The 23,433-nt window shown below is 52.0% G+C and overlaps 3 protein-coding genes and 1 long non-coding RNA gene across 10 annotated transcripts; 2 read left to right on the top strand and 2 right to left on the bottom strand.

Annotated features, from left to right (window-relative positions):
• Positions 1-2,398: 2,398 nt before the first annotated feature.
• Positions 2,399-5,798, bottom strand: PROK1 (prokineticin 1). Its single transcript, XM_009471550.2, has 3 exons — positions 5,727-5,798; positions 3,555-3,680; positions 2,399-2,518 (listed from the first exon to the last, which is right to left on the bottom strand). Exons 1-3 carry the CDS (start codon positions 5,796-5,798, stop codon positions 2,399-2,401), a joined length of 318 nt encoding a protein of 105 aa, XP_009469825.2.
• A 2,741-nt stretch (positions 5,799-8,539) lies between these two features.
• LAMTOR5 (late endosomal/lysosomal adaptor, MAPK and MTOR activator 5) lies at positions 8,540-10,332 on the top strand. Its single transcript, XM_087761907.1, has 4 exons — positions 8,540-8,635; positions 8,790-8,851; positions 9,327-9,444; positions 9,966-10,332. Exons 1-4 carry the CDS (start codon positions 8,601-8,603, stop codon positions 10,024-10,026), a joined length of 276 nt encoding a protein of 91 aa, XP_087618033.1. The 5' UTR covers positions 8,540-8,600; the 3' UTR covers positions 10,027-10,332.
• Positions 10,333-11,749: 1,417 nt separating this feature from the next.
• On the top strand, positions 11,750-23,430 carry SLC16A4 (solute carrier family 16 member 4). Of its 6 annotated transcripts, none has more exons than XM_087761864.1 (10): positions 11,750-12,253; positions 12,798-12,904; positions 14,020-14,152; positions 14,240-14,356; positions 14,709-14,852; positions 15,325-15,486; positions 16,021-16,566; positions 17,873-18,084; positions 18,850-18,943; positions 23,178-23,430. In XM_087761864.1, exons 1-10 carry the CDS (start codon positions 12,238-12,240, stop codon positions 23,351-23,353), a joined length of 1,707 nt encoding a protein of 568 aa, XP_087617990.1. In that variant the 5' UTR covers positions 11,750-12,237; the 3' UTR covers positions 23,354-23,430. The 6 variants fall into 6 exon arrangements, with proteins under 6 accessions (XP_087617990.1, XP_087617994.1, XP_087617991.1 ...); XM_087761865.1 differs by having other exon boundaries at positions 11,752-12,253; positions 23,086-23,430; XM_087761866.1 differs by lacking the exon at positions 14,240-14,356 and having other exon boundaries at positions 11,754-12,253.
• On the bottom strand, positions 17,949-23,075 carry LOC148055237 (uncharacterized). Of its 2 annotated transcripts, XR_015705692.1 has the most exons (4): positions 20,802-23,075; positions 18,977-19,046; positions 18,273-18,539; positions 17,949-18,081 (listed from the first exon to the last, which is right to left on the bottom strand). It is a non-coding gene; the product is annotated as an uncharacterized LOC148055237 (long non-coding RNA). The 2 variants fall into 2 exon arrangements; XR_015705691.1 differs by having other exon boundaries at positions 18,977-23,075.
• Positions 23,431-23,433: the final 3 nt, after the last annotated feature.

Raw genomic sequence — 23,433 nt, 5'->3', positions numbered from 1 at the left:
TTTGAAAGCCGCTTAAAAGTGTTTTTTCTGCTAAACTGCAGGTAAAAGCATGCAGGGACACGGCCGCGGTGAGAGCGCGGGAGAGGGGAGCAAGGGCAGGGACCCGCTCAGGCTGCTCTGGGCTGCTCTCGCCTTTTTTCAATTTACAATTTTAAATCAAGAAGGAGAGCCTGCTCTTGCAACGGGGGTGTCCCTCGATTTATGCCAGAATCAAGTGATTGCCCACTGTCACCTCCTGCAGTTTCAAGCCACCGGGAGGTCGGTGATTCCCACCGGGCAGCGCTGCCCCGGGGGCTGGGGAGTCCCCCCGAAACGGGAATTGAGGGCGATGAGAAGCTGTTTGGTTGGTTTCTTTCTTTTTGTTGCTATTTGTTCTGCTGGCAGAAAATCATTTGCAATATTTTCCACTGGGGGATGTCTAAAAATTAACCAAACAAAAAGAAAATTCCAGTCCTTTCTGCTCATTTCCAAGCTTGTGGGAAGGCCAGAAGCAGCTAATAAAGTAAGGCAGGTTAAGAAAAGAAACCCAAACCACGGAACTATAGATTTTTTATGAATGGTATGAAATGTTGTGCTTTTTTTCCTGGCTTTTTGCCCCCTCTGTACTGCTATGGGACCCGTTTGGCAACCCATGGTGTCCCCCGAGCCCTTCTGCCATGGTCCCCGGTGCCACCAAGCCGTGGGTATCACAAACTCACCTGCCTGCGCAGATGCAGCATCCCCACTGCAGGACTCTTCTTTTGTAAATAAAAAGCACCACTTCTGAGGTGTAAAAAAAAAAAAAAAAACTAAATAAAATCAACCTGGTCATTGCAATGTTTTATTTTCACCAAATTTACAACAATTTTTCTTTGGGAGAAACAAGTGCAGGGAAGTTTTCACCCAGCATCAAACGCCAAATCTGAATTATTTACTCTCCATGATGACATAGCGTCTGCCACAGCCGTGCCTCTGGTGTCCTTGGGGGTCTTTAGAAATAGAAACAGTTGCTGCTATAGCACCAAAACCCCCCAAAACCCACCACAACCCCCCAAACCCCCCCAAACCCCAAAAGGGGGAGGGCCCCGAGCATAAGGAGGTGCCGCTGCTCCCGGCACCGAACCCCAGGGGCTTTCCAGGAGCACGTCGTTCAAACCCCCAAAATAAGCTTTGCCTTTAAGCCCTGCTTCTGCTTGAAAGGAAATCAAGTTTGGGTTTGGTTTTTTTTCTGTAAATGCTGATTATTATTATTTTATTTCTTTATTTCTTTTTATTTACTAATGCTGGGGGTTGCTGTAGGAAGCAGGAGGGAAGCCCAAGTGATACACAGTGTTCCCACAACATGTTTTTAAGACGGGAACTGCAAGCACGTGTCTGAGAGAACTTTTCGCACGTTTAATTAACTTTAATATCCCATTCTCCGCTCAAATTCGACTGAGATAAAGAGAGACTTCCAAACCTCATTCGGTGCCTGAACCTAAGGCAGATGCTGAGGCTGGAAACCATTTTTCTCCGTCCCGAAGGCCCACATCTGGCACGGCACGGCTTCAGCCTCTGCCAAGCACATTGCGTTGCTTGAACTTTGGGGAAACCCATTCCTTAATTCCCCACAGCTATTTGATATCGATTTCTTTTAATTGCAGGCTAAATTAGATCATCCATCACCAGCTTGAAGAAAAACTACGCTGGTAAAATACGACTGGGCAATATCATGATGGGAATTGCCGTTACAGAAACGGTTTATCCAGTAGGAATTGCAAGGAAACTGCCCAAACTCCCCGCAAAAGGAAGTTTCTGCCCCTCTGATTTTTGTCTTTCTTAGGGCACGACTGAAAAGTGTAAAAAAATACTTAAAGTCAGGTCTCCACCGCCGCTTTCGCCGCTGGGCTCAGCCCTGCGGACGCTGTGCAGACGAAACGATGCTGCCCAGCTTCACGTCCCAAATTTTATCGTGCGCCGGGATAAAAACCACGGGAGGAAGCTCTTGGCTGCTGGGTGCTCGGCATCTACTTTCACTCTTCCCAAATTGCATCACCCTTGATTTTTACTGTATAAAATAAAGGAGGGAGGTGAAAGCTAGCTGACGGCATCCGTTACATGCAGACAACATCTTGCGAAAGGGATTTTTGAGGCCACAGGCATTTGCCACACACGCTGTCCTTCGATCCACGCCTCGGCAGAGGATGCTGGGCCTGGGTCCTGCTCCGGGCTGGGGCAGAGCTTTGCTAAGCCAGATAGCGGAGCAGCTTGGCCTGACCGTGCCTCAGTTTCCCCATATAACATATAGCTTATAACAACACTGTCTACCTTGGAAAAGCACTTTTAAGGTTGCCTGGTGCTACGTGGGCACCCAGCAGCCATGGGAGAGGGCAAGAAATGGGTGCTGGGTGCTCACAGATGGAGAGCCAGGAGCATCACCCTAAAAATCAATGTTCTTGAAGTTGATGGAGCAGCGGTAGCGGCCGTCGAGGAACCTGGAGCATATGAAGTTGGGCAAACATGGGCAGGTGTGGTGCTGGCGCTTCCCGAAGAAAGGGACCTGTGGAGAGACACGGGAGAGATGCAGGAGAGATGAAGGCATCAGGGCTCTGCCACAACTAAAAAATTATCAAATGGGATCAAAGCCCTGAGAAAATCTCTGGCTCTTCTCAGAGGTTTAATGGGGATATGCCTGAAATTAATTTTTGATCTCTCTGAAGCCCTTTGCTCCTTCCTCGTGCAAGCAGAAGGCGCAGCATCATTAAATCTTGCTCCCAGCGTGCAAAATCAATACGGGAGCACGGAGCGGGCCGTTCCCCCCGGGGCCGGGACGCCGCCACTAAATCCTCACGGAGGAGGGATGGCAGCAGCACCGCGCTTTGGGCTAATCCCAGTGCCCTGGGGTTTCTTATCGGACAGAAATCACGGCGCTGGGGCGGCTCTGCGGCATTAACTTGGCTTGTCCCTGCTTGGCAGAGCATTTACGACTCAATTTGGAGCAGCACGGCGTGCGCTTTGCTTTAAATGAATGAGGCAGGCGGCTCAGTCCCGGCTGTAAGTCGAGGTCCACAGCACCCATGGGACATCCCGAGGATTTAGGGTGGCGCGGACAGGTAGGGGGTTCCTCAAAATACTTTAGAGGCTGAAACCAGCTGCACCGCTCCAGCTCGGGGACCACCACGATGCTGCCAGTGGGATGGGGGAGAGAATTGGAAGGGTCAAAGTGAGATAAGATTGTGGGTTGAGATAAGAACAGTTTAATAATTGAAGTAAAATAAAATAGAATAGTAGTAGTAGTAGTAGTAGCAGCAGCAGCAGCAGCAGCAGCAGCAGTAATAATAATAATAATAATAATAATAATAATAATAATAATAATAATAATAATAAAATAAAAATACAATAATAACATATAATAATAATATACAAAGGCAATGCTGCCCGGACCCTCATCCCAAATCCACCCCAGCCCCCCGACACCAGCCCCCTTCTCCATCCCAGAGCTTTAATGGAGCTTTTCTCCCACGCGAGGAGCTCGGTGCCCCTTGCCTGGCCCTTGTCCCCCCTCCCAGCCCCACGGGGCACCCCCACGCCGGTACCTTGTGACTGAAGGGGTGGCACTCGTCCCCCTCCTGCCCCAGGGGGGTGCACATCCGCAGCCCCCGCAGCCAGAGGCTGACGGCGCAGCAGGTCCCGCTGCCGCACTGCGGGTCCCGCTCACAGGCCTGGGGAGAGGGACGGCGGTGGGTTAGTGGGACCGGGAAAGCATCGCTGTCCCTCCTCTGGGGGGGCCCAGTGGTGAAATCAGCCCACGCCAAGCGGCTGGGTGTAACCCTAAACGGGGATTTAAGGGAGAGGGGTTTGTTGTTCCTAGCTCTCCTGTTTTGGGTTAAGCTGGGGAGGTTTTGGGGCAGGGTTGGAGTGGGGGCGATGGCGTTTGCAGGATGAAGGGGGAAATCCCTTGTGCACGCAGTGGTGGGAGGGATGCAGGAAAAGTTTGCAGCTGCCCAACTGAAAAGCAGCATTGGTGCCAAGTCAGAGCAGCGGCATTAAGAGACAAACTCACTCTCTGGGTCCTCCGTTGCGTACGCACATCGCCCGTCGGAGCCTGTGAAACCTGCTAAATAACGCAAATGCCCAGGGCTTTTTTTTATTTATTTATTTCTGTTAGTAGGGAGCGGAATAATGCCAACAACTCAGCCTCTCCCACCCAAGGCAGACGGAAAATGGAAAACGGTCACCTCTTCCCCCAGGAAGGGGAAACTGAGGCACGGATGCAAATGCTGCACCAGCTCACCACCACACCTGGGAGCCCATGACGGTGTTGAGAAGAGCTGAACGGGAGCACCTCAAGCACCAAGCAGGTCCCATTTTCCCCCCCCTAGGCTGTGTTGGCCATCGCTAGAGCAGCTCATTGCACCCCGACCCCTTCTCGGACCCATCTTCCTGACGTCGCACAAGAGGAACCGATGGGGCTCACCCAAACCCCCCCGGGCACCCCCTCCTTGGGGCACCTCTCTCCCACGAGCTCCCAGCCACAAACCCATCGCTCGTACAGATGACGAGGTGTGGAAATGGCAACTGGGGAAAAAAAAAAAACACGAGGGCAATGGATAGAGCACAATTTTGGGGTGCAGCTCTCTCGCAGGGGGGTAGCAAGGGGATTTTGCAGAGTCTTCCCTTTCCTGAAGGGAACCTGATTCTCCTCCAGCATCCAAAGCGCCTTTTAATACCCAAATACTGTTAAAAATCAGACCTCAGCAACAACGGACCCTCACCTGCAAACTCTGGGGCCTGCAGGCAGCCAGGGAGCTGCACATCCAGCTCTTTGGTTATTCAAAATGACTCATTTAAGCCCTGGGAATAATTTCAGGAGCTGCTGGGTCTATTTGGCTCTGGACGGAGGTGGCTTCCCTCCGACCTGGCTCCGCAGCTCCGGGTGTATGTAGGGGTTGGGGAGATCCAGCTGAAAAAAATCACAGGCTTGAAAGAAATAGGTCCGCCTATAAGGGGAGTCCGGGAAAAGAAGAGCCAAGAGCCAACTGAAGTCAGCCACAAAATTCCCATCGGTTGGGAAAAGCCAAGAGGCAGCCGGGATGCAAAGGCTTCGTCTTGGTTTTAAACAGAAAATTTTTCACTGCCAGGGGAAAAAGGAGGGGGTTCAGGCAAGCCTGGCTTTGCTGAAACCAGCCTCTGGACTCCTGAAGCACCACAAAAGCCTGGATTCTGTCCCCAAAACTCGCTGCTCCTCTTGCTTTTAGCATCACCCTTGGTCCAGCTCTTGCTCAGCAGCACCGAGCTCTCGGACACGCCGAGGCCCCAAAGCCCACTAACACAGCAGGGTAAGCATCGGACCTCTCCTTCGCATCCCGACATTTAATAAATTCTCTTAATTTGGGCTGGAGAAAGACACTCTGGGGTGCTCGAGCCCTTGTCCCAACCGGGAACATGCTCTGGGGGATGCCCATAAAGATATATTATATTTTCCCTGCTGGAAAACTTCCTAAAATCCCCCGGTTCCCTGCGTGCCGGGTCTGACAGGGTGCTGAGAAAAGAAGCAGAAAGAGCAGCTCACCGGCGTGACTTTACACTCACGCGGACTGGGGCTGGCTGCGGGAACAGCATCCGGCGTCGGAAAAATGAGTAATAAATTGGGAAAAAAACCCAAACCACCAAAGCAAAGAGCAAAAGGCGCCGATTCCTGCCTTCTTTCCCAACGTAATAAAAAACCGAACTAAACCTCCCGGGTTGGGGATGGAAGCGGCACTTACCCCGGTGATGACGGCGCAGGGGCAGGAGGTGACGAGCAGGAGCAAGCAGAGGGTTTGCAGGAGTCGGCCCATGGTGCCGGGGCAGGAGCCGTCTCCCTGCGCTGCCACGCTCTGCAGCAGCCCCGCGCCTCCCGCCCTATATAACCCCGCCAGCTCCGCCACCGGGGGCTTTTTTTTCTTCCCCCTGATGATCTCAGAATAAGCAGATGAGACCTGAATCGCTAACGGTATAAAAGAAATATTAATAAACCACCGAAAAAGAAAAAAAAAACACCTCTCCCACGTCCCAGGGTTATTTTTCATCTAAGCCAACACAGCTGGATTTTCCAAGTACACCTCTACATCCATATTTATCCCTGACGGGTGTACTTAAGAATTGAATCAAGAATTTGTGATTATTTAGCTAAAAGAAACCACAAGAATAAAGTTAGCCTGCTACTTCTCGGCTCGTAAGAGCACAATGCGTAATAATGTGGCTCTGTGATAAATATCCTGTAGAAAGAGAGACTCAGCTGCATTTATTTGCGAGGATAAAAGACGGCAGAGAGGGAATAATATCTTTTTCAGTAATGAGGGTGTGTTTGAATCGGAATATAATGTGTAAATATGTTGATTTGTGGTTTGAAGTATATCCCCCCTACCTCAAACTGCATTTGGTGCATCTCCTGGGAGCACAAGGGAATAAGATCAGGGATTGCTAAAGTGGCTAAAAAGGCAGGAAAAGCTGGAATTATTGGCTTCTTTTTTAATTTGTACATCCCGGGAGGATGCAAGGGACAACATCCCAACGTGTTCAGGGATGGGGGGCCTCGACAAAAGCACCCGCCGGCCCCCACAGCTGCACCCATCAGAGGAAAGAGGAGCAAGAAATCTCTGCAGCCTCTGCGATGCGATGCCCCCGCGGAGCTGGGGCCGTTCGTCACCCGCCGCCTCATCCCATGCAGCCCCTGTGGGAGCGCAGCAATAAAAAAAAAAAAAAAAAAAAGAATTAAAAATTTACATACCCTCCTATGGCCAGCGCACGGTCCTGGGCTCCCACGGTCCAGCCTGGATTCGGCTGAGGACCCCCAAGCCCAAGCTCCCAGCGCCCGCAGCCGTGCTGGCCGGGGCCGCGCAAGCAGAGACCGTGGCTAAGACCCTTTGCACAACAAGAGCAGGAAATAAAACTCCATTTTTTTCCTTCAAAATAAAGCTGGGTTTGGGATTCTGACCCAGCAAGGTAGATTTTTCCAGCCCTGGATTGCTAGGTGCCATCCCCGGAGTACCAGCATTAGGAATTTAGTCCCTTCTGGCTTTTCCCACTGAGGAATAAACATCCCTGAGCCTGATTTTTGGGGCTGCTCCCCACCAGATCTGGTCCATGGGGGCAAATTAGGGACCGGGAGCAGCCGAGGGGCTCGGCCCCAGGGGGAAACTTGGCCCGAGGTGATGGGCTGGGATTTGAAATATGAGTTTGGTTGGAGCCGCGTGGTTTAATCGGGCTTTTCTGTGGAATTCTTTTGCAGAGTATCAATCTGGTGCTAAATCGTCTATTTAATTAGTTAAAAATAGCCCCGGCATTTCCCTGCCCGGAGACCAGCACTTCTTTTGATGTGGCAGCTGTTCTGCTGCTTCGCTAAAGTCTCCTCCACCTGGGCTTGAATTAATTAATCCCAACTCTCCCCAAAAATCCTCCCCTCCAGAATTCCTGCAGCCAGGAACGGCTCAGGAGCGGTTGTTTCCTTGAGAAGGTGCTGATGGGATGGGGAGGATGCAACCCCCAGCCTCCACAGGGCATATTTGTATTTTTTCGGTCCTGCGTTGCTTCCTAGGAGTGGGGAAAAAAAAAAAAAACTCAAAAAAAGGCAATATAAGTCAAAGCCACCCCGGCGGGGTGGGATGCAGCAGGGAGCCTCTCGGCAGTTGGGATCGGGGCTCTCGGTGCTGCGTGGGAGAGCTCCCAGCTCGACCAAGGGGAAAGAAAAATAAAATAAAAAAACCCCACTGCACTTCACTTCCCCCATCAATAACATTTTAATTTTCTGACCTGACAAGCCAAGATCTATCGCCAAGCACAGCCGGGAACGGCTTCAGCTGACACCTTATTAGCGTCGCCGAGCTTCACAATGCGCCCACCATAAATTACCTCCTACTCCCCGCTGGCGGCGGGGCTGGGTTTTGGGGGGGCTCCTCGCCGCAAAGGCGGGCTGAGCAGCGCTTTTAACACCCCTCTGCACCCCGGGAATTGGGTGGGGGTCCTGCACCCCCCCGGCACCGTATGCACCAGCCCAGCGTGGCCCTTCTTGCTGCAGATATCGGGCTCCAGCCGGCGTCCCCGTGTCCCCGTGTCCCCAGGGCCCTGCATCCCCGCCATGGTCCAGCTGCGAGGGGATGCTCTGGCCAGGGAGGGTGGGCAGGGGCACCGCCATGAAAACACCACTTAAATGGCATTTTGCCGTGCAAATCCTGAGCGGTGCCGCGTGGAGGGAGGGAAATGCAAATAAACCACGCTCAGGGGTATAAAGGTGGAGACAAGGGAGGGAAAAAAACCCCAAAAGCCACAACCGTGCCACCCGCTCTGCGGGAAAACGCAGCCCAGGGAGGGCTGCTTTGGGGTGCAGGGCCCGGATTTGCAGCTAACCGCCCCAGTTTAGGGCATGGCGCATGTGGGAGCCTGCGGCGGCCCCGGGAGGCTCCTGGGGATGGAGGCCGCGGGCAGAGGGATGGGAGTTTGGGGGGTGCCCTGGGTCACCCCCAGTGAAGCTGGGCGGGCGCCTTCGCGCAGCGAGGCCCCTTGGCCCTGCGGAGCCGCCGTCCCCGCGCGTCACGTGGGTGACGCCGCTGCCAGGAGCGGCCGGGTAGGGCGGAAGTGGGGGGGGCGCGGGGCCCGGCGGCATGGAGGGGACGCTGGAGCAGCACCTGGAGGACACGTACGGGCCGGGGGGGACACGGGGGACAGGGGCAGTGCTGGCTGGGCCGGGGGGGCCGGGGCGAGGGGGGGAGCTGGGCCTTGGCCGGCCCGAGGCCCGGCGCGGGGGTACGGGGCCGCCCCGCCGCTGACCGCCGCTGTCTCCCCCCCCGCAGCATGAAGAGCCCGGCCGTGGTGGGCGTCCTCTGCACCGACTCGCAGGGGCTCAACCTGGGCTGTAAGTAACCGAGCACCGCCGGGGCCTGCCCCGGCCCTGTAAGGGCTCCGGGGGTCGGGGGGGCAGCGGGCCCGGCCCCACGGGAGCCCTCCCAGTTTGAGGGCACTGGTGTGCAGGGGCCTCCCACACGCTGTGGGGGCGCCAGGCCCTGCCCACCGCAGTCTTCCCCCCCCCCCCACATCCCCCTTTTTGGGTGCCCCCAGGGTCGCTGGGACAGCAGGGACCAGCACCACCCACCCCTCGGTACTCAGCTTCCCACAGGCGCTGGAGGACACCAGAGCCCGCTCTTCCTGCCGCGTAAATTCAGGCTTTTTGGTGGTTTGAGGGCAACAACGAGGGGAGAAGCTGCACCAGCCCCCGGGGGAGGCAAAGGGGCCCGAGCAGGAGCAGCCCCCCTCGGCCCCGGGGGGAGGCTGCTTCACGCCGAGCGCTGTCCCGCCCCGGGTGCCTTCAGTCTCATCTCCCACCCTCGCAGGCCGAGGAACCCTCTCGGATGAGCACGCCGGCGTCATCTCCGTCCTCGCCCAGCAGGCAGCCAAGCTCACCTCCGACCCGACCGACACGCCCGTGGTGTGCCTGGAGTCGGACAGCGGGTGAGTTTTCAGCCCGGGGGTGCCACTTTTTGCCCCCCCATTCGCCTTTGCCCCCTCCCCGTTCGCCTTCCCCCCCAGCCCTGGGGCCCTCCCCAGAGTCAGATCCCTGGAGCAGCTCTTCTCATCTTGCGCTGAACTGGCAGACGTGGAGGATGCCCCGTCTCTGAAGCCACGGGGGGAAGGCAGTCGCTGCCGTAGGCATGCGAATTCATTAGATTAAAGGAAACCCAAGGAGCAGGAACTGTAAAAGCAGTAGGAAACCTTTCAGGGGGTGGTGGCTGCTATACTTCTTCCACACTTGGGATCTCCACAGATAATTGAGCCCCCGCTGTAGCCAGTCTGCATGGTAGGCAAAGTCTTCTCCAGGGAGCGGGCAGAAGAGACGCAGCAACCACCAGGCCTAGCGCAGAGCTGGGGGCTGCTGCAGCCACTGAATGATCCCCCTCTCCGGTTTCCCACCCGCGTCAGCTCCTCCTCCTCACAGCTGGCTTCTCAACCGCTCAGTGCTTTTCTTCTTCTAGGAATATCATGATCCAGAAGCATGACAGCATCACTGTAGCAGTGCACAAGCTAGCATCCTGACCCTTGGGAACCTGCGCGGCGCTCCACTCCCACCCGCGGCCCAGCTCCTCCTCACTGGACAACCACTCTCCTCTGCTGCTCCAGCGCAGAACGGGCTTGCAGTACCAAACCTGGGCTGAAGGCTCTCCCTCTCCACTTAACAGCTCCTGTGCAGCTAGCGGGGTCTCCAACTCACATTTTAGCACTTGTGCTGCTGAGGGTGAATTGTGGGTCACTCACCAAGCTCGTGTAATGATCAGATACTACGAGGTGTATGTGTGTGTGGCCTTATTGGTTGGAGAAATCAATAAATGACCTGCAAAACCACGCCTTTGCTTCTCTTTGCTCCTGCTGTGAAAACTGTTGCCTATTGCTTTGCCTTGTTTCCAAAGCCAAGTAACTTCTCCCAATCCCTTCTTCATCAGCACTCCGCTAGAGAAAGGGAGCAGTGCACAAAGGCCTGAATTAACGGAGGCTCCCCCAGTGCAAAAGGTACAAACACTTTCCGAGGAATTTCTCCTAGGAAATGTTTAGCCTCCTCTAGTTAAACGCTCCGGGCGAGAGTTACTTGCTTACTATGCCTTGGATTGAAGTTCAAACCTAAACGTGTTGGCCCTGCCTGCCCTGGCTGCCTGCCCGGTAAATGGATGTTGACAACATCCTCACAAATCCAGGCCTCCCTTCTTCGTACGGATTCGAGCATTTGAAATGGTGCAAGGAAACAACCCTGCGGAAAGGCTTGCCCCTTGAAAATCTGCTACGCTTAAACGCTTCCTATGTGTAAGGGAGGAAAAAGGAGCTGGCCGGCAGCTGGCCGCGTGTAAAGCAGAAGGGAAGCTTCGCAGAAGAGCAGGAGCTGACAAATTGGGCTGGGTCAGAGACAAAACAACACGCTCGCTGCTTTGACTTTACTACTAGGAGCAGCTCCACTTGCCAGCGACATTCGCGGTCTCGCAGTCGTTGCTGCGTATGAAACGGGGAGCAGGGACGAGCCTGCCCCGCGCGGCGGGGCTCCGCGCGCCTCTCGATGCCAGTGTTAGTTCTGCGTAACAACCCGGCCTCGGCAGCAGGAGCTGGTGTGCCCAGGCCCCGCGGTGGTGGGGAAGGGTCCCTGACTCCCCTCTCCCTGACAGCCCACGCCGCTGGGAGCAGCTGGAGCCGGAGCGTTTCCTCCCGGACACCCGACAGCACAGATGCCGCGCCAGATGCTGCCGCCGCCGCCGCCAGCACCCCCGGCCCCCCACCTGCCGAGCCCCCCGTCCTTCAAGCCCTTAAACCATACTCACTGCAAAAACCATGCCACTTAAATAAAAGCTTCATGCACATATTACAAGCCCTACTATAGGGAAAGCTCCTCCGTAGGCTCTGCTGTACCTCTGTCCCGGGCTCCTACAGCGAGACAGAGCATTGCCTTTTCTGCCAAGGGAGAGGAGCAAAGCGCGGTATCACGATCCTGCAATTTTATCTGACCTCAGGACCGCCGATTGGGGTGACAGGTCAACCGAAATGGGGGGAGGAGGCGTGAGGGCTGTATTTACCCGGGAGTTTGTGCATATTTACAATAGAGGCGTGAAGCCAACTCAAATCCCACTCAACTACCAGCTCCGCTCAAGGGCTGCAGTGGCACAGCTGCTCTGCTCCAGCTGCCGAGCATCTTAGCTGGAAAAGCTTTCCAGACTATCCCCTCCTAAATGACGCAGTTTCCCGAGCCAAGGGCCACGCAGCAGAGGCAGAGCGGGCAGGGCAGGCAGGACAGGCAGGGACGGGGCTCTGCTCCCCTGCAGCCGTCGGCAGCCCCAGGCTTGGCTTCAGTCCACTATTGCCACTTTCTGCTCCGCTCAACGTCTGGCAAGACCCAGGGCTTTGCCTGGAGCTATAACCCTTCCAGGCTTCCCCTCCTCTTTCCTCCCAACAGGATTTCTGCTCCGAAAGCCCCGGGTTTCCTGCTCCCGGCTGGGGAAGGGGAGGGACTCCTGGCCTTGGGGCCCTGCAAGCCAGGCGCTGCCTCCAGGGAGGAGGAGGACGGGCGCCGTCCACACAGCCCCAGCGCTTGCCCGGCTCCATGTCCCACTTCAGGGCTCGTCGGGAAGGACGGACACCATCGTCCTCACCGGAGGCCAATGAAGGACCAGACTTTGGGGTGCCAAGTCAGGAAGGGAGGATTTAGTCTCTGGAGCAAATGAAGAGACGATTCTTCTTTGCTATCGACCGTTTCAGGGAGGATTTTCCAGCATGCAGCAGCAAGGCGGTAAGGAAAAGTTTCAGGTTCATCAGCCCCGACTGCTCTAGGGTCCGGCTGCTCCCTCGGGCAGGATCCTGCCGCTGCCAGAGGCGCGGGATGGGCGAGAGGATGGAAGGGAGATGAGCAGGGAAGGATGGGGAAGGGAGAGCTTCCCACGGGAGCTCAGAGATGGACACAGATAGACGGGCACCCCCCGACTTCTGGCACAAACCAACCAAACTATCCGCTCTAAAGCAGCGGTAAGGTGCTTGTCACTTAAAATCCCTTAAAGCTTAAGTGGTTACAGTAATTTGGTGGGAAAGAGAAAGGATATCAAACTGTTTGCAGGCCGTGATAATGTGCAATTTAACATCTGTTGGCAAAAAGATTGATAAAAGCCTCGCCGCTCTCAAAAGCTTTTGCAAGTTGCACACGAAATACTGGTGCCTACCTCATTAAGAGCCAAGGAGCAAAAGGGTTCAAAGGCAGCCGGTGCTTTCACGGGAGCAGTTTTTGATTTGAAACGGTGACAGAGCAAGGTGTTAATGTGTCCTGAAATTCTCATTTCCAGGGGAAAGGAAGGAGGAAGAGCCAGAGGCTCCGGCAGCCGGGAAGGGCCCAGGCGCCGAAGCTGCGGACGGAGGGTGGGCATGGGGAGTGGTGTTTCACTTCTTCCTGGTAAGCAGCCAACAAATTCAACAAAACCCTCCTGAATCTGCGGCAGATAGAAAGCCTTGAGTCTCACTCACACGGAGCAGGGGACAGGACAGGCTGATCCCACCGAGCTAAGGGCAAAAATCAGCGGTGCTTTGCTACACCGAGTGCCATCACCCGTTTCCCTGCAGGCTGAGCAAAGCCGAACGCCTTCCCCTATGGAATGCCACCTGAAAACACCTCAGCTGGTGTAAATGAAGGTGTCCACCCTGCAGCCCAGGGCCAAAAGGCAGCTTGCAATGATAAGATGACTTTTCCCTACTCATACGCACCGCCACTGGGGTGTCAAACCCCAAAGGGGCGTCTCGTACCTTCGGTAAAGGCGAGCTCCCATCATCGGAGCCGAGATGGGTCCCCAGGGACCGACTGCAGGAGCAGCACGGGCTGCGGGCAGCGCACACACGCTCCGTTACGCGCTCCCAGGAGGACTGGGCATCTCGACACCACTTAAAGCCGCTAATTCTCCACGCTACAGGCTTTAATACCACACACTATCTTCCCGTCAGTGACAAAGGCAACGCCATCCCCCAGCTAGGAAAGCTGGGAAGCGCAGGGAAGCTTTCCCCACTTCCACTCCATCCAAAGTAACTCGCTGCCAATCATTAACGGGGGAGGAGGGAGGGAGTTAACACCGAGGACACAAACCATCCTTTGCCCCCGTGGCAGCGCTGGCCTGGGAAACCGCAGCGGCTAACGTCCATCCCCGCGCCGCTCGACACCTCATCAACTCCTAGTGATCTTTCAGAGCGCTCAGACCCATTTCGATTCTTTTTTAGTATTAAAAAATAACTTACAAAGAAAAAAAAAGCCTACAAGAGTCAGGCTCTAGTGTTATTTTGTTCCATTTCTTTGGAAAAGCCCATTTGCACAGAAGGTTTTTTGAGGGTCTGTTAATGAACCGCAGCGTGGCCACCACCAGCCTGCCCTGCTGATATTCCCCAACACAGGCTACACCAGTTAACACGTCCCAGTTTGCTTCTCCCCAAACACAACAAATTATCCATACAAGAAAAGCAGAAGGAAAAACTTTCCCTCCCGCCTGACCCCTGTGGCATCTCACCTCCGTCTGCTCCCACCAGGTCAACGTACTCGTGATGGGGATGCTGAAGACCTTTGGGATTTTCTTTGTGGCTTTCCAAGAAGAAGTGGGGGGCTCCTCCGAGCAAGTCAGCTGGATCGGCTCCGTCATGTCCTCCCTGCGCTTCTTAGGAGGTGAGCTGGCATCCGTAAGGCGGGGGGCAGCACTTCAACCTCAAGCCCATTCGCTTCGACATAAGGGGCACTGCGGATGCTCCGCAGGTCCCATGTCCATCCCAGACCGCTGCAAGCCGGCTGCGGCCGGTACCCACGCCTGTCTTAGCAGGGGCATGGTCCAAGGACGGGGAGCATGTGTGTCACAACGCCTCGCCGCAGCAGGTTTGTTATATACATTCGGAGCAAAGCCTCACCCCCAACACCAATATTATTGCCTCTGAGCAAGCCAGCTGCTGAATAATTCACGGCTGCTGAGCTTGGCGTGCATTAGGAAGCAGGCTGAGGATACCTGAAAATCTGGGCTTTGATTCCTTCCCCTGCCCCGTCCCCCAGACTCCCAGGGTACGAGGCAAGGCCTGAATATTAACCCATCCCGAATTTCTCGTGTCACCCCCTCCCTCCCAGGGCCACTCGCCAGGGCAGCAGATGCAATGACCCCCATACAAGTCCCCAAGCCCCGCAAAGCGTCATTTGTCATCTTCAGCCCGAGATTTCTCCCTCCTTTCCCTTCCAGCCCCGCTGGTGGCCGTGGTCTGCAGGAGGCTGGGCGAGCGGCCGACCTCCATCATCGGGGCCGGCTTGATCGGAGGGGGCTGCCTGCTGAGCACGCAGGCCACCAGCGTCCCCTTCCTCTGCGTCTCCATGGGACTTCTCCTGGGTGAGCAGCCTGCGACTCACAGTCGGGCAGAGATTTTCCTGTGCATGATGAGCAAAAGCAGCTCCTTTAACGTTAACCTGGGCAGCTCCTTTAGCAAAGCATCCCCAGCTCCTTTCTCTTAGATGTTGTGTGAAACCCCAAAGCTTCATGCTCATAAAATACCAGTTTCAACATGCTAGACCCAACTAAGCTTGCTTTTTTTCTAGACCCAACGTGAATCCTGGCCTTCTAAAATCCCTTACTAAAAGCGCACAGCCCCAAAAACCCCAGATACTAAATACCACGCATGAATCTTGTTCTCCACTGACTGCAACAGCAAAAGTCCCTCCGCTTTCAGCCCGTGAACCCTGCAGAGCAGCTCTACTACAGGGACAACAAGCTTGGGACGACATGACTTTGAATCCCTAAAGCCCACGACATGAAGCAGTCACTTTTTGGGCACGGACATCTTATTCCTTCCCCCTTCCCGCAGGTATGGGGTTCGCCTGCCTTTACCAGGCGGCCGCGGTGATGACGGCCAAGCGCTGCAGGACACGACTGGCTTTCTCCAACGCCATCGCCCGCTCCGGGATGGGGCTGACATTTCTAATAGCGCCGTTCACTCAACTGCTTATCGATTTTTATGGCTGGCAAGGTGAGCACATCTCCCGTTTATCCAAATTCATCAGCACTAAAAGGGCATTTGAGGATACCCGGGCAGGATAAGAGGAGCTTTTTAAAAGTCAAAGTTGGATGCACCGAGGAACAACTCTGCCTCTTCTAGGATAGTTTGGGGACATCTGGTTAATGATTAAACACTTAATCAGTTGTTAAAGTTAAGTCAGAGTCAAACCAGAGACCTCAGAAACCAAAACCAAAACTGAAAATCCCTACTTCTACTACACTTTTTCAGGCCATCTTGAAGGTTCGTCACATGTAGTGGACTTCTAATGAGGGCAAACAAAACAAACTCCCAAATTCCAGAGGTAGCTCTGGATTTGTTGCATGTATCCCAGCGAAAGGGACTTCCAGCTAGAAAAAGAGGAATAAAAGCTCCTGTAAGATACCTCCTCCTTAGGACAGAGCTTTCTCCATGTTCAATACAAACCACGCCTTGGTCTAGAAAGATCGTTTCCTACTGCTCCTCCTTTCCCATGCCAAGAAAAAAGCATCTTCTGTCTTCCCTCAGGTACTCTCCTCATTTTTGGAGGCATCATGTTAAACCTCGTGCCTTCCAGCATGCTGCTGCGACCCGTCAGCGCCCAGCTGCAACGCTCCTCTGCTAAAAATCAAGACCGTGGGTCTTTAATGGCAAAGAAGGATTCAGAAATGCTTGATGGATGCTTAGATGAAACCACTCACAGGGAAATACAGCTTCGCAGTGCACAGGACCTTCCCACCATGGAGGGAGTCGTGATGCCCCATGGCAGAGATGTCTCTGGTCCGGTAAATACATCGGCTTTGGAAGGGCTTGAGAAACCCCCCATGGACAGCTGCTTGCCAGAAATAGCCACTGAGGCCAAGAGAAGCTACAAATCCCTTCCACCGACCGAAAAAGAAAACACACAGCCTCTCCTCGACTTCTCCCCACTGAAGGATCCCGTCTTCTGCATTTTCACGTGGTCTTTTTTGTTCAGCCACTTGGCCTACTTCGTGCCCATCTTCCACCTGGTAGCAAGAGCCAGGACGCTGGGCGTAAGCAGCATGGACGCCTCTTACCTCATTTCAGTAGCTGGTAGGCAAAAGAATCTTTTAAACCCATTTATAATTACAATGACACCAAAACAGGAAAGAAAAGGAACACAAATCTTGCCAAGAAATAGTCCCAAATATGTCCTAGAATAAATCTTCGTGGAAGAGGTTTAGCTCACAGCCTTTACCCGGCTTCTGTATATATAGCGTCGCCTTCTGTAGAGGTACAAAGTTGCTCTCACATGGTGGGTGGTTCTCTCAACCTAAGCTAGATGATCCCCCATCCTCGCTGCACCGAAAAAACACAAGTTTCCAATTACATAGGTGCTATCTGTCCTCCTAAAGCCTCCCCACCACGGCCCCTGCTTTGCTTGAATCCACAAGCCGCAGAAATCCAGAGTCACTCGGCATTCAAGGACCTCCAGTTTGACCCAGGAATGTGTTGCAGAGAGAAAAATTCAATATTGGGGAAAAAAAAAAACCCAACACATTAACTTGGATCTAGCCATTTGGATTTGGTGCATTCACCTCCAAGGGAAAAAAATAAAAACGACTCCCAGCCCTGAAAAATAACAACATGCCTGATTATAAGCAGGGATTAACTCTAAAGTCGCATGGGGTTAAGAAAGCAGCTCCAACCTCAGTCGTCATAAATTATTTTATTGTACAAAAATAAATTTTACTTCCACACTGCTGTATAATATTTAGAAATGACATACGCTGTCAAGGAATCTAGAAGGAGAGCACAGGAATGAATCTGACATTTTGAATTAAGAGTAGGAGGGACACAGTGGTCAGCAAGGTATTAGCTGACAGCCAGCACTCCCTCTGATCTTTAGTTCATAAAAACATATTGAGAAATGTAAAATCAAAGTATCAAAAGTTTGCTGAGCCTTTAAAAAATGCTGGTTTTCTGTCCTTCTTTGCTTCTTTCTAAAAATTAAAATGTCATAAGCATATTTCTTCTCAATATCCTGCTTTTTCTCTATCTTGAAAAAGAGATCCAACAGCAAGCTTATCTTTCCAATTTTTACTGAAGGGCATTTCAGAGTTTTCTGCTGAGTGCACAGCCCTTAATTGAATTTTTACTGACCACTTTAGTGCACCCACAGGCACTTGGCAATGGCAGGCACCAAGGTAAAGTCTAAAAAAGCATGAATTTTACAACAGCCTAAAAACGCCTTCCTGTAACTTCCCGGCATTTGAGCCCTTTGCGGTCACGTTCTTACAGCGAGCGGCAGGCGGAATCGGGACGCGTTTTAGAGCAACGCAGTGCCAAGTAGCAAAAAAAAAAAATAAAATAAAATAAAGTCTTCTTTGAGGCTCTGGTGAACTCCTCTTCCCCCCAGGCATCACGGAGACGGTCAGCCAGCTGCTCTCGGGCTGGGTCGCCGACCAGAACTGGACCAAGAAATATCACTACCACGTGGCTTACCTTGTCCTTGTCGGCATCACTAACCTGCTCTGTCCTCTGGCCACCACCTTCCCCTTACTCATGGCCTACGCGGTGGCCTTCGCTCTTTTCTGCGGTGGGTTCATGGCTCTGGTCCTCCCTGTGCTGGTGAGTAGAGATACGTCATTAAAAAATAGTATGTGGCATTTTCAACAGTATTCCAAAATTATCCCAAAACCCTTTCATAAAGCTGAACTACCCCGGGCTGTTGCAGACCTGCATGAGAGGGCTCTCCCCTCCAGCCTTCCCAGTTTGAGCCCCTGGAGAGCCCCAAATCTCCTCTCCAACCCACTTACTGGTATCCACAGCCGAGGTGCAACAGAAGCACTGGGAGTTTATTGCAGATTTTTAATGCCCTGGCTCTGCTAATGGCCTTCCACGTCCTCCTCTCTAACGGAGACTGCTCCAGCTCATAGGAGATGAATGGCTTCATCCTGGTCCCCATCTCACTAATGCCAAGGCAGAGGGTTATCTGCTCCCGATCCCAGAAGGATTACAACACAAACAGACCAGTTACGGCAGGATCCGGGTAGGGAGGCATCATTACAATTTGGCATTTCTTTCTGGGAAGGAATTCAGAGTTTAAAACACTTTCCTCAAAGTCTTAGCAGCGTTACTAGTTTTGGGAGATGCCCAAGCAGCTGGAAGGCAGAAAAGCATCTCGCATCCTAGTAATTTCCATGCCGGCCTTAAGGAGGCGAGCGGATTCCAGGCTGGCTCAGAACTACAGGTGCAAAGTCCTTGAAAAACAGCAGCTGAAGAAGAAATTCCCAGAAAGAAGAAAAAAAAAAAAAACCCAACCCAAAACCAATCTCTTGTGCTTGCGCACTCACAGGAACTCAATCAATAATTATCCATTTTGTTTTACAACAGGTGGATCTAGTGGGCGTGCAAAAACTCCACAGCTACTTGGGGTTTGCTGCCTTCTTTGCTGGGATAGCAGCCATCGGCGGACCTCCTCTAGCAGGTAACTCTAACGTTGCATATAATAAATACTCACCGCAGACATCCAGTGATAAAACGTGCTCCTGGTTCACTCTCCTACCCATATGCATCCAAGGATGGTTCTTCTGTCCAAGTGGAGGGGGAAAAAAAAAAATAAAAAAAACAACCATATTTCAGAATTTTATCTTTATACCCAGGCAATATTTTGCTCGTGAATTTGCAAAACCCAACTAGCAGTTTGGGAAAAAGCTGCATGGAAAAACGGCGGCTAAACCCCACGCACATGTTTTAACCTTGACCACAGCAGAAGCGTAACGCCCACGTTACCACGGATTTTACCCCCAAGAGGGCTTTATTACACTGAACTTGGCACAGAGGGACCAGAGGGGAGACAAGGAGAGGAAGGTAAAGCAAGGACGGGCTCAGCAGCAGTCCCACCAAGCAGAGGCACTGAACCGTAAGGAGAAGTCTCAGTAATCTCTTGTTTTGAAGAAGATTACGCAGGTCAGCCACAACAGCTCCTGGGTCCAAAGATAAGGAGGATGAAAAGCCTTTCCTCTTCTCCCTCTGCCAGAAAACCAAGGCAGTTTTGAGTATCTGGCAGATGTCAGGCGCTTAGAAGTGAGTCTCTAGGCTCTGCTTATGAGCGAGGGACTCATTCTCCTCCAAACATCTTGCCCAGGACAAAGCTTTTCCTTCCCCTGATGACCCTTTAGCCATACCTCATAGCCGGAAACAGGAGCTGAGCTCTTCCTAGGTCCTCATGATGCAAACAAACTAGAAAAAGCTGCAAGGTCAAACATCAGCGTGAACGATGTCCCGTCACCCGCCTAGCAAACGTATCCTGAATAAAAACCGGCAGCTTGTTCTTCAGTTATTGCTCCCTGCCCTCCGCTATCAGCTGCCCCATGCCTGCAGAGGCACTTTGCTCGAAGCTGCCAGGGACCCTGTAAATACCAGCTCTGTGCAAAGTTTTAGCAACGCTGCTGTACTGCCAGCATGTGAAAAAATTGATTTCCCTAATCAATATTTCTAGGTTGGCAAAACTCTGTATATGGATGCAATTTCGAGCAACTAAAGCGTTTCATTGACAGCGTGCTTTACACTGTCACGGTGATACATAGCCTATATCGGGCAAGATCTCTTCTGCTGATACAAGATGTATGTCTACCAGAAAGCAATCCCTGTACAACCACTGCAGTAAATTCCCTGACACAGTAACACACAGTATGAAAAGAGCTAAATAACTCGGCTATCTCTTACCCATGCATCATACACGCGAAGATAGCGGTTATACCTTCATCCGCTTCCAATATATTTTTTGCTAATGGGAAGCCTTTTGCTTTCCCAAAGTGCTAACCACTCACCGCGTGAACACGTCTGGATTTTGTAAAGCAAGCAGGTTTCCTGCAAAACAGCCTTCCACAGAAATCAGTCTTAATACCGGTGCGATAACTAAAGGCCAAATCAAGCCAAGAAGCAAAACTCTCACTGGTCTGTGTCAGCGTAGGCAGAGTGAGAGGCAAACAATTCAGAGTTCAGGATCGAGGTTTGTGATCCGAGATAAATTCTGCAATTTTCTCTTCCAATATTAAGCATGAAAACTGAGTACCACCAGAAGCGACCGATTAAGTGTCCAAAAGCATCTGCTCCTTGCAGAATACAGAACAGGATTTAAATGCTACGTGAGACCCTGGAGTTCGGTGCCTCTGACTGCTGCTGACCTCCCTAAACCTTCACTTTAGAATTACAATTTTATAAAACTCAAGTATTTTTAATGCAGTGAAACCCAAGGCATAATGAGAACCGCAAAGGTTAAAAATGCTTATTTTGCATACTAGAACAAAGCCTAATCGCAGCGCAACGAAAAGGTGACTTACCCGCAAATCTGTTTAACTAAAAGCCCTTAAATCCGGAGGCAGCCAGCCCGACCAAAAGCCCAGGGTGAAAAGTTTGAAGGCTCCTTCACAGCTCCTCATCCGCCAGCACTGCTGGATGCTTCTGCCACGCTGAAAAAAACCAAAACCAAACCAGAACAAACATTATTTTGGCAAGCCGCAAGCAAGCTAAGGAGAGAAGAGTACATTTTATTTCCATAAGCAGTACAAACCAGCACCTCAAACTGCAAAAGAAACAAAACAAACCGTGTAATCCAAGATTACCAAACAGCTTCCAGCGAGCAGCACACAAACACCAGCCCCAGCAAATTCGGGTGGTGAAAGGGGAGAGGACGGAGTCATCTGAAAGCTGTGCTGGCACCTGCACTTAGATGCTCTCATCTCAATTTTACCTGCGTCTTTGTATCGCTACTTCGGGCATCAGGAATGAACAAAACTTCTGGTTACAGGCTGGCAGCACGATTTAAACAGCCTGACCACAGCCGGCAGCATGCGAATGTGCTGGGGATGTTTAGTTTGGACAACTTAGGTGCCAGGGATTTACCGGCATTGCTTACTAAACTGCTGCTTATCTGAAGTTTGCACCCACAAGCTTCTAATTGAGCTTTCTGCAGCAGGAATGGTTTTTTTTTGGATGGGGCATGGGGGCACAGACACCCTAGGTGCTTTAAAAGGCTGAGGTGTCATGCGGTAGAAGGTGGTCGCTGTGCCGCCGGCGAGGAGGCAATGCTGGTCTTTCAGTGCCAAGTAGAGCTTATAGAAAAAACAAAAAAAAAATTTAAAAATATCCTGGAAGATATTTAAAAAAATATTTTGAATAAATCAGAGCTCCACACCTGGAGCTCTCTGTCCTGTACATCTAACAAACAACTACGTTAGCATCCCTTCTCCTGTCCAAATCCCACAGACTCTCAGACAGCAAAAACAGATCCCACCTTTGAGAATAAACCACTCTGCAAAAACATCGGGGTCACGGGAGAGCCACCCACGTCACCCAGTCCGGCGCACGGGATCCTCCTTTCCGACAGCAAGCTCTGTCTTCGCCTGCATCGGGGCTCACACAACATCCCTGAGAAAAAAGGGAGCTGAAATTCCCCGAGAAAGGCACGAGCCAACAGCCACTGAACCCGGGGCAGAGCAAAGCAGCCCGCAGCCTTTCCTCTGTTTTATAAAACCTTCCTGCAGCCGTGTAAATCTACAGCAAGGAAGATGTTAGCACCTCTGGTATGTCACAGATCCCAAATTTTACCGGCACCATTTCCTTCCCTACTCAGGCCATGGCACTCACAGATAACAGCAGCGGCCACGCTCCTGCGCGCCTGAGATCGGGATCTCCGGGGACTATATTATTTCCCTTCCTAACCAGAGCCGGTTTTAAGAATCCCAAATTCAGGCCAGATCTGCCGTTCGTGTAAATCGTGCAAGCCCATGGATGTCACCGGAGAAATTGCATTTTACGCCAGCAGAAGATCTGGCTCAGCTGCTAACCCACCTCGGGCATCCAACCATCCCATGCCAGATTTAGGAGTATATTGAGGTTTTTATTACATGCAGCAGCAACTCCCATCGCTTTGTATGTTCTAGATTCTAACAGAGGAATTATCCACCTTTAAAATGATTGTCTAGACACGAGATGATATGCTGTAACTAAACAAAACACTTTGAGGTCATTTTAAAAGGTGACCTGCCCCCTCGCAGATTCCTGAGTCTTTATGGAATATAGGTTTTCCTTTTAAGTGCTCACAAAGCTACTTTTAAGCAAGTTCATTTCAAGCTCCTGGCCTGGGATCTCTCATATTAGACAGGTTGCATTAAATTGGGTCTGCTCACAAGAAGGCAAGGCTGGAGAATCTGGAGTTTGCAGCCAGATGTTGCAAACACCAACACATGCAAGTCATCTCATTAGTCCAATGGGATCTTCCATCTGCTGCAGCAGCTCCTTTTGGCCCATTTATTTAAACAGGAAAAAATGTCAGGGACTAAATTCAATCAAATTAAAATCCATGTCCACTACAAGGATCAGAAGAAGTTAGCTCTGGGAAGAATGACCTACAAGTTTGCCTGTTGTACCAAGGGCAATAGTCCCAACCGTCCATGTAAATGCTGCACAGCAGCAGGCACGCAAAGAGTTAAGATAACTTAAAGAAAATATCTGAGGAATTCTTAAATGAGAACACACATCCTTTGCTTGCCGCCCACCTCCCAAAACGATTTTTTTCCAGTGAGAAAAATCCAACAGCTTTAATAACAATCTTTTCTCCTGCAGGGTGGCTGTATGACTACACCCAGACATATGTCTGCTCTTTCCTCTTTGCCGGAGCCTGTGCTCTCATCTCACCTATTTCTTTCTTCTTTGAGCCTTCGGCCCAGAAATGGAAGCTAAAAAAAGCCAACCTGAACAACGGCCCCAGGCTTGGCTGAACCGAGTCTGCGGTGGAAATTTTGAAGGATGGTCTTTGCTTTCCGATCGTGGATGCAATCAATCGCCAGCGCAAACCTTCTGTACCGGGCAATATAAACAGCAGCAAAAATGAAAATAGGAATTTTTAGATGACAGATTCAGCTTGTAGATCTTTCTTCTCCATATGTGATTAAAGCCATCTGAGAAATATGT

Source organism: Nipponia nippon, unplaced genomic scaffold, assembly GCF_047370975.1.
Source record: "Nipponia nippon isolate SJK-2023a ecotype South Korea unplaced genomic scaffold, ASM4737097v1 scaffold_25, whole genome shotgun sequence".
Classification (NCBI taxonomy): Eukaryota; Metazoa; Chordata; class Aves; order Pelecaniformes; family Threskiornithidae; genus Nipponia; species Nipponia nippon.
Note: the sequence above shows the minus strand (reverse complement) of the source record. Positions and strands in the feature narration are given on the sequence as shown.

Excerpts from the sequence above, each read along its gene's own strand:
- PROK1 (XM_009471550.2), bottom strand. The coding sequence starts at position 5,798 with ATGGGCCGACTCCTGCAAACCCTCTGCTTGCTCCTGCTCGTCACCTCC. Across the intron at positions 3,681-5,726 it reads CCTGCGCCGTCATCACCGGG|GCCTGTGAGCGGGACCCGCA; the intron begins GTAAGTGCCGCT and ends CCCTCTCCCCAG. Across the intron at positions 2,519-3,554 it reads GCCACCCCTTCAGTCACAAG|GTCCCTTTCTTCGGGAAGCG; the intron begins GTACCGGCGTGG and ends GTCTCTCCACAG.
- LAMTOR5 (XM_087761907.1), top strand. The coding sequence starts at position 8,601 with ATGGAGGGGACGCTGGAGCAGCACCTGGAGGACAC. Across the intron at positions 8,636-8,789 it reads GAGCAGCACCTGGAGGACAC|CATGAAGAGCCCGGCCGTGG; the intron begins GTACGGGCCGGG and ends CCCCCCCCGCAG. Across the intron at positions 8,852-9,326 it reads GCAGGGGCTCAACCTGGGCT|GCCGAGGAACCCTCTCGGAT; the intron begins GTAAGTAACCGA and ends CCACCCTCGCAG.
- SLC16A4 (XM_087761864.1), top strand. Across the intron at positions 12,905-14,019 it reads TGGTGTTTCACTTCTTCCTG|GTCAACGTACTCGTGATGGG; the intron begins GTAAGCAGCCAA and ends TGCTCCCACCAG. Across the intron at positions 18,944-23,177 it reads CGGCGGACCTCCTCTAGCAG|CCTTCGGCCCAGAAATGGAA; the intron begins GTAACTCTAACG and ends TTCTTCTTTGAG.